General features: G+C 38.8%; 1 protein-coding gene across 1 annotated transcript; it reads right to left on the bottom strand.

The window, feature by feature from the left end:
- Positions 1–5115: 5115 nt before the first annotated feature.
- On the bottom strand, positions 5116–9820 carry LOC134574542 (oocyte zinc finger protein XlCOF22-like). The gene is made up of 2 exons (XM_063433662.1): positions 9724–9820; positions 5116–7477 (listed from the first exon to the last, which is right to left on the bottom strand). Exons 1-2 carry the CDS (start codon positions 9755–9757, stop codon positions 5337–5339), a joined length of 2175 nt encoding a protein of 724 aa, XP_063289732.1. The 5' UTR covers positions 9758–9820; the 3' UTR covers positions 5116–5336.
- Positions 9821–22565: the final 12745 nt, after the last annotated feature.

Raw genomic sequence — 22565 nt, forward strand, 5'->3', positions numbered from 1 at the left:
GAATAGCATCATACCGGATTGCATAAAAAGTTCAATCTATGGTGTAGAAACCCCATAAATAAAATGGGCCAAACAAAGAGCAGCATGGATTCAGGTGGATAAAGGTAAGAAAAATACCTCTCATTGTCCGTAGGTTAACACAATATTCCAGAGACACAGTGTAACGGATCGACGGGCTAGCGTTGCCCTCAATAACCTCTCATACGATACCAGTGTCTCTGAGCTGCTTCTCCTCGCACTAGGAAGCCATCCCACCGCTTGACACCAATCTAACGGATCGACGGGCACCCCGACTGGGTACCTCCGTTGAAGGATGCTCCTAGCGCTTCCTGAGGGTTACCAGCACTGCAGCAGACACCATAACCACCGTAGACTCCATTAGAGAGCAAAACAGGAACAAGCTCTTACAAGAGCTTAGCAGTCAATATAGCAAGAGAGTATGCAGTGCATAGCAATCCCTTGTAGCAGATTCCCCCAATATGAGAAGGCACTCCAAATTGAGGGTGAAGTAGAACTGAACTTTTTTTCAAACACTCTGCTTTATGCCCATTCTACAAACATAGTACAGCCCACAGGATTTTGAAGTAGAACCAATCAATACGTACAATACACTCAGACACTCCCCATATAAAATCCTCCCCTCTGCCTGTGATATAATTACCGAACACAATGGGCTAACGTAATTATCACAGGCAGGAAAATACACAATTTTACACAATATTCATAACTTTAAAAGTATACCTCACATTCACATAAAACTTAAATTTTCAGAATCAGCATACACTAAATACAAACATGTCAAAATCATACAAATTGGTCCAGTGGGTCAAACGTTAGTTGGAAGTCCCTTTGTGACCGCCTGCAAGCATGGCTTGGGTGTGGTAAGCCAATTATCTCCAGCATACAGAAAATATCTCCATTTACAACAACCGTAAAAATAGGCTGATGAGAGACAGAGGAGGGGCAAAACAGCATGTTACAACTGGTCTGGCAGTGTCCCTGGGACAACGCCCTGCTGGAGAACAATAGACATGAAACGGGGGAGGGGCACACCTTCCCATGTATTCAATGGGGCAGAAAAAGTGTTTCAAAATGCAATAAGCCCAAATAAGTTTCTTAAAGGGCAATACGTCCCAGGGGCCATAGTCACATGGCAGGAGGCTGGCAATCAGTTCTCCAATGCCCAGTGGCGAGGCTGGTTCCGCCACACACAGATATCTGCCTAGATCTTGTGGGTGCCAAGAAAAAGGTAATAAACCTCTATAAACAGAGGAAATACCCTTAAAGGGATTGGGATATTCCTGCTACAGGGAAAAAGTCAGGGAATCCCAAAAAGCTTAAAAATAATTTAGTATAATACTGTATCTTTAGTGGATAACGTATATATACAGATAAGTAAATGCCCTTAAATAATTTGTGATGATGGATGATCCGATGAATCTAAAATACACAAGACAGAGACATAGTGCTCTCTGCAAATACATTTATTATTGAAATATCATGGCCCTGTCTTCCGCATTTGCTGAATAGTGGCTTGGCGACTTCACTTTAATGTATACCAGAAAACGGTTAAAGGTAAGAAGGCGCTGGGAGACTCAGGGCACCATAAGAACTCAATTGATTTTAAGTGGTTTTGGTGTCTAGAGTGTGCTTTTAATAACCAGTATCTTGCAGACTGTAAAAGTACAGCATAATACAGTATATAATCAGGGCCGGTGCAAAGATTTTTGCCGCCCTAGGCAAAAAAAAATTGTTGCCGCCCCATTTGCTCCACCCACTCATGCAGACTGACACACACTGACCCAAGCAGACTGACACACACGAACGGACACACACAGATTGACGCACAGACACTGATCCATGCAGACTGACCCACACACACACACACAGACCCATGCAGACACTGACCCACACTACAGACAGACGACTCATACAGACACACCCTGACCCATACAGAAAGACAAATACTGACCCATACAGACCGACATGCACAAACACAAATTCTTCACAAACAAACATTGTGATGTCCCATTCACCCTCTGGCCTTTCTTGCATAATGACTGTGCTATTCGTGTGTTCCTGGCAGCTTTCTTGCACCTGGCCGCCTTCACTCCGTCTCAGCCCGCCCGTGCTATGCTCCCACCCACTTGTCCCCACGTACAGGACAAGGGGTGGGAGCGAGGAATTAAAGCGCCCTCGCGCTCTTGCAGCCATGGCAGTCTGTGTGGGGGACCTGGATGAGTAGGCTGAAGTCGATGCTGCCAGACCAGTTTTACACCGTGCGCTAGTCAGCAGACATGCAAGTGCTCCCTAGCGCCTGGTAACATGGCCAGCGGCACGATTTGTAGAACTTCTCCGATATCGAGAGGCGGCCAAACACGCCCTAGGCGGCCGCCTATTTGGCCTATAGGAACGCACGACCCTGTATATAATACACACATCCACATTAGAACTCCACAATTTGCTTCTAATAATTTTATATCATATGATATAATCTTGATCGTTTGAAGCATTATCCTAAGGATATCAGACCATAAGTTTGGCATTGTGAAAGAGATACATCAGACCAAACATAAATTCATCATTTGTACATTTTATTCCTCTGTACAATGAGATGAGTAGTGATGTTCAGAACCACATTATGTTAATATTCAAATCTATCCACAAGCAAATCTGGGTGCCACCATTTCTACGTACTATTCATGTAAGTATATATTGCGCTACATCATTTTGAAGAAACATATCCAAAAACAGTAGTCTGGTCTTTTGAGGCTGTCAGACCAAAAGAGCATCACCGGCCATTTGATTGAGTAAGAGAAGAGTAATCTGATGTTCTCAATGACCATCAACATCTAGGTGACGACCAAGTGGCAAAAGCAATTTTTGCAGCTACTAATTCTCACCTGTATCAACACACACACAAGTTTCAGAGCCTCCCTTCAGTCTGGCACCCCCTACTGGAGGACAATTCTATCTCGACTCATCTGTAGATAGCTGCCAAAAATGACAAAGGTTTAGCTACAGTACCAAAATAAATCAGTGTTTATTTTACTCATTCCTTTCATGTATACACATTCTGTGAACTGTTTTTCATTTGTTCTCTTGTTCATAACTATTATGCTATAAATCTCAATGATAAGACTATAAGAAGCTTGATTGAGCAGGGTCCTCTTCAACCTATTGTTCCTGTAAGTTTATTTGTAATTGTCCTATTTATAGTTAAATCCCCTCTCATAATATTGTAAAGCGCTACGGAATCTGTTGGCGCTATATAAATGGCAATAATAATAAGTGCCATTCCTAAGCCATAACTATATTGAAGGGCAAGGCTCAGCTGTAATAAGCTAGGAAATCTGCTCTAGACATCTTTACAACAATGTTGAATTACCTACCACCATCTAACAGGATCATCTAATTAACATGGACACTTTGGGTATGTATTGAAGTAAACGTGACACAAATCTACAGTAAAATTACTGGGATGATTCAAAGGAAATATAAAACTAATTTTGTTTAACACGGTTTAGTTTTTCACCTTAAATCTCAAAACATCCAATTTGACTACAACGTTGGTAAGTGAGATTTTTTCATTCAAGTATTTTAAATGGTCTAATAAGCTCTGAAACACACTTTAAAACTGAGGTTTCCTTCATCATCAATGAATTGTTATCTCCACTATTTATGTTTCTGCAAGATTTACTGCTCAGTCGATTAAAAGTTTGTCTTTCAAATAATGGCCTAGATTTTCTACAAAATAAGTATGTATCTGGTCAATAAATAGTAATATGCCAGCAGGCGCATCGTATTTGTATTTTTGCGAATGAGCTAGAGGGCAAAATGGGGCTCAAATCAACGATCTTAGAATAAGATGCCTACACCCATCAGCCTTGAGTGACAGTTTATAGAAAATAGAAAGATACGGTACCGTTGCCAAAAACGGTAAACAAGTAAAAAAAAACAAAAAAAAAAAAACTAAAAACACTGCCCAAATAGTGTTATAATATCTTTAGAACTCATATGAATTTCAATGAAATTCAATCCAATATATATGAATGTGGTTTTCAAATTCTAGTATTCTTTTATGATTCCAAAGTCAGATTAATATTTACAAAAATCTGTTTAAAAAAAAATACAGAGCAAAAATGTCCTGAACGGAAAAACATGTATCCCACCTACTGAACAGAAGGGGGATACAGTGCCAGCAATACTTCCTGGAAGTACATATCTGTTCCTTGCTATGTTCTCAGGATAAAGACCTTGCATTAGCAGGCATTAAATATATTTGTACATCTCAATTAAAAGCTTGCTCCTCTCCAGTTAGTATACCCTCCACCTCAAACCTAAAATCACCTCTTTAATGTTGCATTAAAGGAACACTCTGGGCACCATGACAACTTCATCAGAATAAAGTTATGGTTACAAGAGGTCCCAGGCGTCGTTTTTTCGTTAAGGGAATAAACGATTCACAAAAGATTGAACCCCAAGTCTAGCTCTGTCCCTGCCCCTCCACTGCTCTTCAAAAAGGAAGCTTTGAACTGCCTAGGAGAGGGGCGTAGCTTAATGGCATAAACAGTGTCAGCTGATACTCTAAGCCAATCAGTAGCTCCACATTAACAAAATGGCTTAGAAACTAACGTACATTTCTCATGTTTTTATGAATAGGTTTAGGCTGACGTTCTGAGTAAATTAGGGGTGCACCTGCCTGAGACAGTCCGAGGTTTCCTGTTTCAAGAATAAGAGAGTAGTAGAATGGCAGGGGCAGAGTTAATTAGTGCTAGATTCAAGAATTTGGGGTTAGTAAGCCGTGCCAGGGACCTCCTGGCATAATCATTCCTATGAAGTTGTTATGGTGCCTGAAGTGTTCCTTTAACAGAACATACACATTTGAATCCATATTCCCCCTTTTTTTTTTTTTTAATAACTTTCTAACAGAGTATTTACACTTTTAGAGTTATTCACAAAAGTATGAATCGTTAGGAATTCAAAGTGAAATTTAAGTTTTAGGTCAAGATAGCGAAACTGAAAGCTGATTTTTTTTCATTTTTGACTATTTTGGCCTAAAATTTCAAATTCACTTAGAAATTTTGACTGTTCACACTGTGTATATGGTCCTGATTCTATATGTAATTTGTATATACTGTGTTTTGATTGTAACACCAACGGGATCTCTTTTTATTATTAATATTGTTCCAACTGCACTTACAGTATTTACCTGGTGGTGTAGTGTAAGTTTCAGACCATTAAGCACACTCAACGGCACTTATTTAATACACATGCACGCAATTAGTCAAATCCATGCATAACAGATACCAGACTATAACACACTATGAGAGAATTCAAGCTTCAGATAGCTTGTGCACAAGCACAGTGTTATTTCTTCTCTTCCTGAACTTCTTTTCTGTATGAATCAACTCATGTTTAAGAGCACTTGATTTTAAGGTAAAACATTTCCCGCACACAGAGCACGAAAATGGCTTCTCCCCTGTATGAATCCTTAGATGTTTGACAAGACTTGATTTCACAGTGAAGCATTTCCCACATTCCGAACAAGGAAATGGCTTCTCTCCAGTGTGAGTTCGTTCATGTGTAATAAGACACGACTTATCAGTAAATTGTTTCCCGCATTCAGGACATGAATATGGTTTCTCTCCTGTGTGAGTTCTCTCGTGGTAAGCAAGACTTGATTTGACTGTAAAACATTTCCCGCAATAGGAACATGGGAAAGGCTTCTCTCCTGTGTGGATCCTCTGATGTTTAATTAGATGTGAGCTACTTGACAAGCATTTCCCGCATTCAGAACATGAAAATGGCTTCTCTCCTGTGTGAATCATCTGGTGTATGACAAGCCTCGATTTGTCTGCAAAACATTCTCCACATTCTGAACAAGAGACCTTCTTTTCTCCTGTATGAATCATCTCATGTCTAACAAGATTGCCCTTTTTGTTAAAACATTTCCCACAGTAGGAACATGGAAATGGTCTCTCACCAGTGTGAATCCTTTGATGGGCTTTAAGAAGTGAGGTGTGGGCAAAACACTTCCCGCATTCCGAACATATAGTTTGACTCTCTGCTTTCTGGATTTTACGATGAGTAATGAGGTTGTACTTGCCAGTAAACCTTTTTCTACATTCTGAACACGGGATGAATTCCTTTCCTATGTGAAGCCTATAATGTCTAAAAAGATTTGATTTACGAGAGAATTGCAATGTACAAACTGAACAAGAAAACATATTTTCGTTTTGAGAGGTTGACTCTTTCGCAGCATCTGAATTATTACTAAAATATTTGTGACATTGTGTACAGTTATACATCCTCTCGATAGTGTGTTTCTTTTGGTGAGATGTATGGGCAAATTTACTATTAAATTTTTTTCCGCACTCGCTACACTTCAATAATGACAAGATTTTATTTCCCTTCTGTGAATGACTCATTCGTAACTTGCATTCGCCATAATTCGCAAATGCATCCACTGCTTGAGTACATTCTGTGGGTGGACAAAGGCTGTTACGCACATTCTCTACTTCCTCGATAGTGGATTCCGCTGTAACAATAATAGGTGGATATTCGATCTGTGTATATCCTGTCGTGTAACGGTCAGTGTCTGCAAGATTTCCTTCTTCATACGAGACAGATTCCACCTTAATATGAGTAGATGGATATTCTGTCTGAATATATTCTGTGGGTGTGCAAAAATAATTATCTATGAAATTTCCCATTTTACATGACGAGGATTCATCTTTAATATATGTTGGTGTATATTCCATCTGTGTATGTTCTATGGGTGTATAAATGTCAGCATCTGGAATACTTCCTTCTTTACACGAAGCTGCTTCCTTCCTAATATAAGTTGATGAACATTTTGTCTCCGTTTGTCCTGAGGGTGTATAATAAGTGGCTATAAGTTGTCCTGTACTTGCAGTGGATTCTTCTTTAATATGGGTAGACTGATTTCCCATCAGTGTATGTTCGGTCAGTGTATACAGGTCATTGTCTGGTGGAGAGCTTTTTTCACATGAGAATGACGATTCACTTACGGAAGGGCACGTGTATTTCTTATGTGCATGGTTTGTGGGCATATAAATACCAGAGTCTTTTGGATTTCCTCTTTCACCCAAGACTGGTTCCTCCTTAATAGGTGTAGAGGCGTATCCTCCCTGTGTTTGTCCTCGGAGTGTTATAACGATCTCGTCTGTGAGTTGTCCATTTTCATATGAGGCTGAGTGCTCATCAATCTGAGAAGGTACACGTTCTGCCAGTGTACATTCTGTGGATTTACCAATGTCTGCACCTCCAAGTTGCACATCTTTACAAGATAATGGCTCCTCTTCCTCTTTTTTCACAGACCAAGTCTTCCTTGGTTTCATTTTCCTCTGGCATTTTTCTTTACAGTAAGTGCTGGTTGTGGTCTCTTTAGATATAAGCTCTCGGGAAGGAACAGAGTGAAATGCGTCAGGTCTATTTCTGCCAACTGATAAACCTATTGGTAAGAAATATATTGTAGTTAGATTTATCTTGTTCGACTTAGTTACTTGGGTCTCGTTTTAATATGGTTGCATAAACATAAAAAGTGATTAATATTTTTAGATAAACTTTTAAAATGATGTATTATGAAAAATATTAGAATTTTTTAATAATTGAATATTTCTGGACATATTAATATAGTTTTACATATGACATTTTTATTTTATGTATCATATTGTTGGTTCTAAATTCTATAAGAACCAACAATGATTTCATTTAAAGGGACACTATAGTCACCAGGACAACTATATCTTATTGAATTTGTTCTGGTGAGTAGAATCATTACCTTCAGGCTTTGTGCTGTAAACATTTTCTTTTCAGAGAAAATGCAGTGTTTACATTACAGCCTAGTGATAACTTCACTGGCCACTCCTCAGATGGCTGTTAGAGATCCTTCCTGGGTCATGGCTGCCTAAAATGCATCCAAACAGTCAGTGTCTCCTCCCCCTGCATGCAGACATTGAACTTTCCTCATAGAGATTCATTGATTCAATTCATCTCTATGAGGAGATGCTGATTGGCCAGGGCTGTGTTTGAATCATGCTGGCTCTGCCCCTGATCTGCCTCTTTGTCAGTCTCAGCCAATCCTATGGGGAAGCATTGTGATTGGATCAGGCTACCACTTCTGCTGATGTCAGCATGCAGGTCCAAAGGAAACAGGGACAAAACAAGCAGCTCCAGGCTTGAATACAAATAAGTATTTACTAGATTTAGGGAGGCATATGGGGACCAAGGTGGCTAGATGGTGGGTTTAACCCTATAGAGTCAGGAATACATGTTTTTGTTCCTGACTCTATAGTGCTCCTTTAATAAGCCTTCCAAATGATTCAATACTTTTAGGAACATTTTCCAAATGATTTATCTACAGTAGTCATAAATAACAATGGTATGAGAGAGCACTCTTTTTTCTTAAGCGTGCAATGACTGACTCAGCTTTCCCAGGTAAGTATCATGTGAAAAGATGATTTCCTTTTATTGGCAAAACAGCAATGTTTTGACCGTGTCTTTATCAAGCATTGCATTCTATTCTGCTCCCCCTGCTTTCTGACTGCTTTTCATACCAAAAGGCTCAGACAGCATCTGGCAGGGGTGCCACTGATTAACTTAGAGCATTCATCTGATGCTCAGTCTAAGCCAACCAGTAGCTCCCCAATCAAAAGAAATGGCTATTAAAAGGTAAATACCTTGAAAAATCAGCTGCATCCCTGCCTGATGCCTTCTGTTATAAAGAATTTCCAAAATTGGAAGGACAGGGGGGGCAGAGCGGAACGCTGCTGGAGCACAGATTCTGGGGTGAACCGTTTGTGAAAGGTTTAACTACAAGGGTAAGCTAGCACCAGGGACCTTTTGGAACAATAGCAAGTTAATTTTGATGAAGTTATTATGGTTCCCAAACTGTTCCTTTAATTATGATTTTTTTTCATTGGAAGTATCTATTGCAAAAACTGCATTTATTTTGTTTGCAGCCTTTGCAAGACCCCCCCCCCCCCCCCCTTCTTCCCTTAATTTATGTGGCTGTCCAATCACAGACTTCCCAATGCAGCTCAATGATAATTCTTTGCAGGTCACATGCTCAGGGCAAATGCAGTCTCTTGAGTTTAGATCTACTGAGCTAATCAAATGAGGAAGTAAAAGGACAGGTTGTCTGACTCACAGCAAGGGGGTGTAACAGGGTTAATTTATAAAATTGACAATTTCTATTGAAATTTGCACTTTATGTAAAATGAAAAAATGAAAAAAAAAAAACACTCTCTTCACAAATAAAGCACCTCAGCATGCTAACGTGCTTTGTGTGTGGACTGCTCCTTTATTAAGATAATACAACATGAAACATTAATGTCATCTCATTGTTTTAGCAGTGGGCATTCATTACATTTGTCTCTAATTGAAATTATAATACAGTGCTTATTTGTACATACATAATTAAGTCCTGAGCTCAAACTCCCACCATTCCTGGGAGGCAGCAATGACTATAGTACACATTAATACAAACAAACAAAAAAAAAAAAGTGTAGTTGGTGTAGGACTCACCCAAGTGGTTTTGCCTTGACGTGGCACGTAAGTTTACAATTGAGTGGCCGCTAGAGTGATACTACAAGACCTCCAGTTATTTGGGATAGTGCGCACGTTGGTTCTTACAGTGTTTAGCTGTAGTAATAAAGATTTCTACAAAAGATAACATGGCTGTGAACTTTCACTTACCCGATGAGCTGAGGGTCTGGTGATTCTCCATCATTACGTCCTTATAGAGATCCTTATGTCCTTCTACATACTCCCACTCCTCCGTGGAAAAATAGACAGTGATATCCTCACACCTTATTGGAACCTGACACACACAATTATACAGTTACTATCCAGACACATCCCTTAGTTTTACTGTATAATGTCCCATTCCCAGCATCCTCACCTCTCCAGTCAGCAGCTGGATGATCTGATGGGTCAGTTCCAGGATCTTCTTCTCATTGTCCCTCTCACGTATCAGTGAGTGAGGTGGGGGCAACGTGATGGGGCTCTGGATCTTGCTTGATCCATCTGACATATGGGGACTGCACTCACCAGACTTCTTCACAACAATATAGTCCTGCAAACAAACAGTCACATTAAAATAAGAATGCATCTGTTTATACATAAAGTCAAACCATATAGGACTTGACTGTCTAATTCTGCCTTAAAACGCAAAAAATACAACAGAGAAAAGAGACACTAAAAACAATGTTGAACTTGATTATAGATTAACGCATATATATCTTGAGCATTTCCACAGAGATTACTTACAATTTGTGTCATGGCACTGGGGGCAGTATAAGAAGAATAATATTCAAGAGAACAAATTTAAAAAAAAAAACCTATTGTCTCTCTTCTCCTCTCCTCACTCCTTCACATTACACAAAATACTCTGATGGAACAATCTTAGTAGCCTAATTAGCACCAAGTCTACTTATCAATGTCTCAACCAGCAAATATCACTATTTAGCTAATAATTCAGAAATAGGTTTGCTTCTAAATGCTTTCATTTTTCATTTTTGTTGTGCATAAGGTAGCAAGCCTGAGATACCCCAACGGCAATCCTCAGGCATGGCATTATGCTTTACAGTTGAGGTTATAGATAGGGCATGCACAATTTTATAATATGATGATAAACAACAAGCTTAACTAAGGGTCTAGACCTGAGATTGATAGGTTATGTTAGGTAAAGTAAGATAACAAGCTTAACTATGGGTCTACATCAGAGATTTGGGGGGGAACGGAGTGTGGGGGAGAGGAGGGTGTGTCTAACCGCCGAGGGCACAGCTCCATGTTGGTCAGGGACCGCGAGGTCAGCCACCCCTCAAAGCCGCGCTGCTGGAGCTTCCGTCGCAGCAGGACTAGTGCGTTAGTGGGTGATGGTACTCCTGTACATAGTTTCAGGCTTGGAAATTGTGGATTAGGAGTTCATAAGGTTTGTCGTGCGGAGCTCCAACTATGTGCGACCGCTCAGCTTGGCGCTCCGGCCTCGCCCCCTTTTATTTTTATCTACTGATCTATTGATATTATTAGCTATTGAACTATTAGCTTTATACAGTATAAAGATAATACCAAAAACATAGAATAAAATAAAAAAAGAATGAACAATTTTTCATTGAGGTACTAAATACCTGGGGTAGTTTAGCAAACTGTATATTTATCTTTGTATGCCCTGACCAACACATTTCTACACTTCCTTTATGTTATTCATAACAATATTAGAGTAAAAATACAACAAATTCAAAGGGCTCCTCTCACCGGTTTTAAACAAGGCTGGTTTTCAATTTGCAATGCCCTATTGTGCATTCCTAATTAGGTCCCACCCTTTAAAACCAGGAAGGAGAGGGATGGACTTGGAGTGAGATTTAAACATTATATTTATTAATAATAAAAAAAGGACCTTAAATTGAACAGAGAAAAGCAGGGGGGAGGGGACACTGAAGCTTCCCATTGCAGACACGCTGCCTGCAAGGGAGAAGCTCATTATATTTGTCGCCAGCACACGCTGACAGTAGATGTAGTTTATTCACAGAATTGATAGACAGCTCGGGGGAGAGTTCTGGGATGCCTAAGCCACATGGGCTGGGGGTGCAACTAGTTTCCTGCAGAAAAATAACTCTGCATGTGCAGTGTTTAACCCCTTAAGGACCAAACTTCTGGAATAAAAAGGAATCATGACATGTCATGTGTCCTTAAGGGGTTAAAGCAGAAACAGACTCCCACCACCATAACCACTTCTAAAAGAAGTGATCATGATGGCTGGAGTAGCCCTTTAAAAAAAAATATGCCACATGTTCAACACCTGGACTAACACTTGTCAGTACCCACAATACCACTGTCTCATGTCTCAACTCCCTGTTATTAGTTTTAGATTGCAAGCTCACGAGTTCTTATTAAGCACTATAATGTCCCCAGAGTACTGTATTTGCTAGACTTTCCTTTTGTATAGGTACATGGTCCTTATTTTTTTGTATTCAATCTATTGTACAGTGCTGTATAACATGTTGGCGCTATATAAATACCAAAAATAGTAATGATAACTGGCAATGATCAATTCTTCCCCAAATGGCATGCTCATTCTCCTTCTGCACTCTCCCATGTCCATAGAAGATTCTCCTGGACATGATGTTTAAAGGACCACTATAGGCACCCAGACCACTTCAGCTTAATGAAGTGGTCTGGGTGCCTGGTCCAGCTAGGATTAACCCTTTCTTCTATAAACATAGCAGTTTCAGAGAAACTGCTATGTTTATATTAGGGTTAATCCAGCCTCTAGTGGCTGTCTCACTGACAGCCGCTAGAGGTGCTTGCGTGCTTCTCACTGTGAAAAATCACAGTGAGAAGATGCCAGCGTCCATAGGAAAGCATTTACAATGCTTTCCTATGAGACTGTCTGAATGCGCGCGTGGCTTTTGCCATGCATGCGCATTCAGCCGAGGAGGAGGAGAGCTCCCCGCCTGGCGCTGGAGAAAGAGGTAAGTTTAACCCCTTCCTCCCCCTAAAGCCTGGCGAGAGGGGGACCCTGAGGGTGGGGGCACCCTCAGGGCACTATAGTGCCAGGAAAACAGCAGTTTAACACTAAATAAAGGATCAAGGCCACCCACAGTCCGGCCTCTTCTGGAGGTGTGGCCAAGGTAGAGATTACACACTTCCTTGAAGTCATATCCTTCATAGCGTTATTGTTCAGCATTAAAATAACTATTTAGAAGATAAGTGTGTGCGCTTTGTTTTTTACATTTTTACTGTACTTATTGGCCCCCAGCAGCACCCCATTTAAGTATGTTTAGGTGAGTGCAGCCAAACCCTTGTTTTCTCCTATATTTATATATTTAGGAGTCTAGCCAGCTCCTTGATTTTGCACCCCTCCCTGTTTCAGATGCCTCATCTCAGGATCATATTTAAGCCTTGTACTGCAGAGAACTCGAGATGGAAGGATTTCCCCAAATGAGTAGCTCATTTAGTAGACAGTTGGCTGTTAGAGTAGTATCTGCCAAAGATGGGGTACATTGGTGTTGTGGCAGGCTTATGCAATGTATGATCATATAATGTAACTAAACCCCCATTATTTTTTTGCCTAGATTAGGTGTTTTTAATAAAACTAACATAATTGTTCAGCATTAAAATAACTGTTTAGTAGTTCATTTTTACGGTCCTTCATACCGTTAGTTGGAGCTCTGATAGGCTAAAAACAGACAGCTGGCACTCTCAGCCAATCATAGCTGCCCATTTCTGCTCATGCTAGTACTTCCTCATTCGCCGAAGCAGCACAGAAGGAAGGGCTGCTGGGGACTCTAATTTAGCATTGAAACATAAAAATATGAAAAACTGTTTAATGCTGAATGAAATTATGGAACTTGGGAACTCTGGACACTATAATCAGTTTAATGAAATGAAGCAGATACAGTGCCTACAGTGTCCCTTTAACTACAAGTAAGAGAGAGAACAGAACACTCCTACATGTGCTCCTTGTTCCCCTGAAAGCCACTCGCCCTAACCTATTATAACGACCAAATACTTCACAACAGCCCTCTTCCAAAGAACCCTAAAACAATAAAATTCAGGCAATCTCTTATCTGTAATAACAGTTGGCTAGAAGACGTAGAAACATAGTGAGGTCATCCTTATATTTCCAGAATCCCTCACCTCTCCAATCAGTAGGTAGATCATCTCCAGCGTGAGATCCAGTATCTTCTCAGTCTTCTGGGTCCCGACCTTGTTCATTTTCACAGTTCGTTAATTAATCTGATGTGAAGTGAATGCGTTTGATAGTCTACGAAACTAATCTATAAAACAGAATGAAAGACAAAAAATGTTTATAATTCTAATAACCACGGGTCAGTTATCGGAAATAAGTCTGTTATTAAAGCATTAGAGGTGTACAGCTATGGCTCTTTTCCACCATTCATGCGGGAGTGAAGAGATCAATCATCGTGGGTAATATCCATCAGTCAAACTATTTAGAATTAAAAGCGAAGAACAAAACAAAATACGAGATCTCCCATTAGCATGTGTAGGGAAATGTCTATGCAGTTACAATATAAAAATGTATGTCCTATAATACAATCTATACCATGTCTGGAGTACTGCGGGACTATAAATACATTGTATATTCTGTTTATTGGTGGTTTTATTTTTACTGGATACATATTAACTATTTTGTACCTTTGTTAGTAAGTGACCTGGCTTTAACCCCTTAAGGACACATGACATGTGTGACATGTCATGATTCCCTTTTATTCCAAAAGTTTGGTCCTTAAGGGGTTAAACTTGTTTATTTTTATTGGAATTTATTTGGCGCCAATTCTACAGAGCTTTACAATATTATTAAGAGGACTTTAAGAACAATGAGACAAAGTATCACACATTTTGACAGAAACAAGAGGTTGGTGACAGCCACTGGAGGCAGACTTAGAGCTACAATGTAAACACTGCAGTTCTCTGGAATTGCATGTTCCAATTGAATGTTTTACATTGCAGCACTAAATACAGAAGGGTCACTGCACCCAGACAACTTCAATTAGCTGAAGTGGTGTGGGTGCCTACACTGTCCCTTTAATTCCTATCTGGCTCAAAATTTCTTCAGGATATTTTCAACATTTGAATGCCAGGGGGTTGCTGAGGCACGTTTCGGTATATTATAATCTATGTAGTGTAAAAACTGTGGGAGAAGTTAGGGTGGCAAATTTGGCTATAATACTAATAAGAATAACTAGAAAAGCTACAATTTCTGGGGAAATTGTGTGAAGTGTTCTTGCCTCCACCAGTAGTCTACAACTGGAGTGGGCGGAGTAACTGTTATTATTTATTTATATAGCACATTTAATTGCAACGTTGTTGCCCAAAGTGCTTCACAGTTACATTAAAACATACAGTTATAAAAACATTAGCAGGTGCTAAAGGCCCTGTCTATGACATCACTTGCTGCTGCAGCTTGGCACAGGTCAGAGTATTTTTGCTGTTGCCATCTTCAAACGGTCGTATTTTAAAAACGACCCAGACCTACATTTTGATGCATAGTATGTCTCTGCAATATTAACAATGAAGGCACAGTCGCAGTTTAGAAATTGCCCTTCAAATGTGAGCTTTGCAGAGTGGAGTTTCAATGAATGTCAATGGACTGCGTGAGTTGCAAACAAATGGTCATATTGTGAAAACTATCAGGACTATGGTTTAGCCGTGGACATTTTTAGTGGCAGCAGGGATAGCTGAACGTCTTGATATAAGATTTGTGTAGGTGGGCTTGAAAATGAGGGAGTGGTGGCAGTTTAGAAATCATGTCCTGTTTTTTCAGCTTTTGCCAGCTCCCACTCTAGCTTTGCCATTCATTCCTATGGGACAAATTTCGCCACAAGAACGACGATATTCCGAGAACCATTCGGCGAAACGTTCCACAAAGTAATAGCAATCCGATCGGGAACAATCTGCACGTTTTGGTATATTTTTGTCTATGTAGTGTAAAAACTGTGGGAGGAGTTAGGGTGGCAAATTTGGCTATAATAAGAATAAGAATAACTAGAAAAGCTACAATTTCTGGGGAAATTGTGTGAAGTGTTCTTGCCACCACCAGTAGTCTACAACTGGAGTGGGCGGAGTAACTTATTATTTATTTATATAGCACATTTAATTGCAACGTTGTTGCCCAAAGTGCTTCACAGTTACATTAAAACATACAGTTATAAAAACATTAGCAGGTGCAAAAGGCCCTGTTTATGACATCACTTGCTGCTGCAGCCTGGCACAGGTCAGAGTATTTTTGCGGTTGCCATCTTCAAACGGTCGTATCTTAAAAACGATAAATCCTACAGCGAAGAGCTTTATATTGTGAGAATCACAAGACCCAGACCTACATTTTGATGTATATTATGTCTCTGAGATATTAACAATGAAGGCACAGTCGCAGTTTAGAAATTGCCCTTTAAATGTGAGCTTTGCAGAGTGGAGTATCAATGAATGTCAATGGGTGGCGTGAGTTGCAAACAAATGGTCATATTGTGAAAACTATCAGGACTATGGCTTAGCCGTGGACATTTTTAGTAGCAGCAGGGATAGCTGAACGTTTTGATATAAGATTTGTGTAGGTGGGCCTGAAAATGAGGGAGTGGTGGCAGTTTAGAAATCATGTCCTGATTTTTCAGCTTTTGCCAGCTCCCACTCTAGCTTTGCCATTCATTCCTATGGGACAAATTTTGCCACAAGAACGACGATATTCCGAGAACCATTCGGCGAAACGTTCCACAAAGTAATAGCAATCCGATCGGGAACAATCTGCACGTTTTGGTATATTTTTGTCTATGTAATGTAAAAACTGTGGGAGGAGTTAGGGTGGAAAATTTGGCTATAATAATAATAATATATATGTGAGATAACAGTAAGTGGTCTTGCTATGCAAGAACACTTAATAACTAGAAAAAGCTACAATTTCTGGGGAAATTGTGTGAAGTGTTCTTGCCTCCACCAGAAGTCTACAACTGGAGTGGGCGGAGTAACTGTTATTATTTATTTATATAGCACATTTAATTGCAACGTTGTTGCCCAAAGTGCTTCACAGTTACATTAAAACATACAGTTATAAAAACATTAGCAGGTGTAAAAGGCTTTGTCTATGACATCACTTGCTGCTGCAGCCTGGCACAGGTCAGAGTATTATGGCAGTTGCTATCTTCAAACGGTCGTATTTTAAAAACTATAAAACCTACAGTGAAGAGCTTTATATTGTGAGAATCACAAGACCCAGACCTACATTTTGATGTATTGTATGTCTCTGAGATATTAACAATGAAGGCACAGTCGCAGTTTAGAAACTGCCCTTCAAATGTGAGCTTTGCAGAGTGGAGTTTCAATGAATGTCAATGGAAGGCGTGAGTTGAAAACAAATGGTCATACCTATACAAACTGTATATAATAACAGGGGAATAAAATCAGCTCCCACCTATATAATCTGTATATAATAACAGGGGGAATAAAACCAGCTCCCACCTATATAATCTGTATATAATAACAGGGGGAATAAAACCAGCTCCCACCTATATAATCTGTATATAATAACAGGGGGAATAAAACCAGCTCCCACCTATATAATCTGTATATAATAACAGGGGGAATAAAACCAGCTCCCACCTATATAATCTGTATATAATAACAGGGGGAATAAAACCAGCTCCCACCTATATAATAACAGGGGGAATAAAACCAGCTCCCACATATATAATCTGTATATAATAACAGGGGGAATAAAACCAGCTCCCACCTATATAATCTGTATATAATAACAGGGGGAATAAAACCAGCTCCCACATATATAATCTGTATATAATAACAGGGGGAATAAAACCAGCTCCCACCTATATAATCTGTATATAATAACAGGGGGAATAAAACCAGCTCCCGCATATATAATCTGTATATAATAACAGGGGGAATAAAACCAGCTCCCACCTATATAATCTGTATATAATAACAGGAGGAATAAAACCAGCTCCCACCTATATAATCTGTATATAATAACAGGAGGAATAAAACCAGCTCCCACCTATATAATCTGCATATAATAACAGGGGAATAAAACCAGCTCCCACCTATATAATCTGTATATAATAACAGGAATAATAAAACCAGCTCCCACCTATATAATCTGTATATAATAACAGGGGGAATAAAACCAGCTCCCAGCTATATAATCTGTATATAATAACAGGGGGAATAAAACCAGCTCCCACCTATATAATCTGTATATAATAACAGTGGGAATAAAAGCAGCTCCCACCTATATAATAACAGGGGGAAGAAAACCAGCTCCCACCTATATAATCTGTATATAATAACGGGGAATAAAACCAGCTCCCACCTATATAATCTGTATATAATAACAGGGGGAATAAAACCAGCTCCCACATTTATAATCTGTATATAATAACAGGAGGAATAAAACCAGCTCCCACCTATATAATATGTATATAATTACAGGAGGAATAAAACCAGCTCCCACCTATATAATAACAGGAGGAATAAAACCAGCTCCCACCTATATAATAACAGGGGAATAAAACCAGCTCCCACCTATATAATAACAGGGGAATAAAACCAGCTCCCATCTTTATAATCTGTATATAATAACAGAAGGGGGTAAAACCGGCTCCCACCTATATAATCTGTATATAATAACAGGAATAATAAAACCAGCTCCCACCTATATAATCTGTATATAATAACAGGGGGAATAAAACCAGCTCCCAGCTATATAATCTGTATATAATAACAGGGGGAATAAAACCAGCTCCCACCTATATAATCTGTATATAATAACAGTGGGAATAAAAGCAGCTCCCACCTATATAATAACAGGGGGAAGAAAACCAGCTCCCACCTATATAATCTGTATATAATAACGGGGAATAAAACCAGCTCCCACATTTATAATCTGTATATAATAACAGGAGGAATAAAACCAGCTCCCACATATATAATCTGTATATAATAACAGGAGGAATAAAACCAGCTCCCACATATATAATCTGTATATAATAACAGGAGGAATAAAACCAGCTCCCACCTATATAATAGATAGGTATTGGATCAGCGCTGAGTGATCTAATAGGACTGTGAACAAATCGAAGGCTGCAACCTATGGGTATGAGGTTCCCTCTAATAGCCTCAAAGGAAAAATGGCAAAAACACAATAATAGGTCGCGCTGGATACAAATGGATGTGAAATAAAAATGTAAAATAAATAAATAAAAATATAAAATATAATCAGATCAGAAAGACAAAATGAATAGTAATAAAATTATTAATATTAATATCACTTGCATACACTCTTACAGTAAGGAACGGAACAGTTATAATGAATAGTCCCAATACTTAATAGTCTGCTTGTATATTCCAATAAATAAGTGGTAGGCTTGGTATGTAGGAATTTCCAATGAAGAGAATGAGTCTTCTAATTCATGGGGTGTCTTGACTATATAGCTCCCACCTATATAATCTGTATATAATAACAGGGGGAATAAAACCAGCTCCCACCTATATAATAACAGGGGGAATAAAACCAGCTCCCACCTATATAATCTGTATATAATAACAGGGGGAATAAAACCACCTCCCTCCTATATAATCTGTATATAATAACAGGGGGAATAAAACCAGCTCCCAGCTATATAATCTGTATATAATAACAGGGGGAATAAAACCAGCTCCCACCTATATAATCTGTATATAATAACAGGGGAGTAAAATCAGCTCCCACCTATATAATCTGCATATAATAACAGGGGGAATAAAACCAGCTCCCACCTATATAATCTGCATATAATAACAGGAGGAATAAAACCAACTCCCACCTATATAATCTGTATATAATAACAGGGGGGAAAAAATCAGCTCCCACCTATATAATCTGTATATAATAACAAGGGGATAAAACCAGCTCCCACCTATATAATCTGTATATAATAACAGGGGGAATAAAATCAGCTCCCACATATATAATCTGTATATAATAACAGGGGGAATAAAACCAGCTCCCACCTATATAATCTGTATATAATACCAGGGGGAATAAAACCAGCTCCCACCTATATAATCTGTATATAATAACAGGGGGAATAAAACCAGCTCCCACCTATATAATCTGTCTATAATAACAGGGGGAATAAAACCAGCTCCCACCTATATAATCTGTATATAATAACAGGGGGATAAAACCAGCTCCCTCCTATATAATCTGTATATAATAACAGGGGGATAAAACCAGCTCCCTCCTATATAATCTGTATATAATAACAAGGGGATAAAACCAGCTCCCACCTATATAATCTGTATATAATAACAGGGGGAATAAAATCAGCTCCCACATATATAATCTGTATATAATAACAGGGGGAATAAAACCAGCTCCCACCTATATAATCTGTATATAATAACAGGGGGAATAAAACCAGCTCCCACCTATATAATCTGTATATAATAACAGGGGGAATAAAACCAGCTCCCACCTATATAATCTGTATATAATAACAGGGGGAATAAAACCAGCTCCCACCTATATAATCTGTATATAATAACAGGGGGAATAAAACCAGCTCCCACATATATAATCTGTATATAATAACAGGGGGAATAAAACCAGCTCCCACCTATATAATCTGTATATAATAACAGGGGGAATAAAACCAGCTCCCACCTATATAATCTGTATATAATAACAGGGGGAATAAAACCAGCTCCCGCATATATAATCTGTATATAATAACAGGGGGAATAAAACCAGCTCCCACATATATAATCTGTATATAATAACAGGGGGAATAAAACCAGCTCCCACATATATAATCTGTATATAATAACAGGGGGAATAAAACCAGCTCCCACCTATATAATCTGTATATAATAACAGGGGGAATAAAACCAGCTCCCGCATATATAATCTGTATATAATAACAGGGGGAATAAAACCAGCTCCCACCTATATAATCTGTATATAATAACAGGAGGAATAAAACCAGCTCCCACCTATATAATCTGTATATAATAACAGGAGGAATAAAACCAGCTCCCACCTATATAATCTGCATATAATAACAGGGGAATAAAACCAGCTCCCACCTATATAATCTGTATATAATAACAGGGGGAATAAAACCAGCTCCCTCCTATATAATCTGTATATAATAACAGGGGGAATAAAACCAGCTCCCACCTATATAATCTGTATATAATAACAGGAATAATAAAACCAGCTCCCACCTATATAATCTGTATATAATAACAGGGGGAATAAAACCAGCTCCCAGCTATATAATCTGTATATAATAACAGGGGGAATAAAACCAGCTCCCACCTATATAATCTGTATATAATAACAGTGGGAATAAAAGCAGCTCCCACCTATATAATAACAGGGGGAAGAAAACCAGCTCCCACCTATATAATCTGTATATAATAACGGGGAATAAAACCAGCTCCCACATTTATAATCTGTATATAATAACAGGAGGAATAAAACCAGCTCCCACATATATAATCTGTATATAATAACAGGAGGAATAAAACCAGCTCCCACCTATATAATATGTATATAATTACAGGAGGAATAAAACCAGCTCCCACCTATATAATAACAGGAGGAATAAAACCAGCTCCCACCTATATAATAACAGGGGAATAAAACCAGCTCCCACCTATATAATAACAGGGGAATAAAACCAGCTCCCATCTTTATAATCTGTATATAATAACAGAAGGGGGTAAAACCGGCTCCCACCTATATAATCTGTATATAATAACAGGAATAATAAAACCAGCTCCCACCTATATAATCTGTATATAATAACAGGGGGAATAAAACCAGCTCCCAGCTATATAATCTGTATATAATAACAGGGGGAATAAAACCAGCTCCCACCTATATAATCTGTATATAATAACAGTGGGAATAAAAGCAGCTCCCACCTATATAATAACAGGGGGAAGAAAACCAGCTCCCACCTATATAATCTGTATATAATAACGGGGAATAAAACCAGCTCCCACCTATATAATCTGTATATAATAACAGGGGGAATAAAACCAGCTCCCACATATATAATCTGTATATAATAACAGGAGGAATAAAACCAGCTCCCACCTATATAATAACAGGAGGAATAAAACCAGCTCCCACCTATATAATAACAGGGGAATAAAACCAGCTCCCATCTTTATAATCTGTATATAATAACAGAAGGGGGTAAAACCGGCTCCCACCTATATAATCTGTATATAATAACAGGGGAATAAAACCAGCTCCCTCCTATATAATCTGGATATAACAACAGGGGGAATAAAACCAGCTCCCACCTATATACTCTGTATATAATAAAAGGGGGGGGGGGATAAAACCAGCTCCCACCTATATAATAACAGGGGAATAAAACCAGCTCCCATCTTTATAATCTGTGTATAATAACAGGAGGGGGTAAAACCAGCTCCCACCTATATAATCTGTATATAATAACAGGGGAATAAAACCAGCTCCCTCCTATATAATCTGTATATAACAACAGGGGAATAAAACCAGCTCCCTCCTATATAATCTGGATATAACAACAGGGGGAATAAAACCAACTCCCACCTATATAATTTGTATATAATAGGGAAATAAAGCCAGCTCCCTCCTATATAATCTGGATATAACAACAGGGGGAATAAAACCAGCTCCCCCTATATAATCTGTATATAATAACAGGGGAATAAAACCAGCTCCCATTTATATAATCTGAATATAATAACACAGGGAATAAAACCAGCTCCCACCTATATAATCTGTATATAATAACAGGGGAATAAAACCAGCTCCCACCTATACAATCTGCATATAATAACAGGGGGAATAAAACCAGCTCCCTCCTATATAATAACAAGGGGAATAAAACCATATCCCACCTATATAATAACAAGGGGAATAAAACCAGCTCCCACCTATATAATCTGTATATAATAACAGGGGGAATAAAACCAACTCCCACCTATATATTCTGTATATAATAACAGGGGGAATAAAACCA

This window comes from Pelobates fuscus, chromosome 10 (genome assembly GCF_036172605.1).
Source record: "Pelobates fuscus isolate aPelFus1 chromosome 10, aPelFus1.pri, whole genome shotgun sequence".
In the NCBI taxonomy this organism is placed as follows: Eukaryota; Metazoa; Chordata; class Amphibia; order Anura; family Pelobatidae; genus Pelobates; species Pelobates fuscus.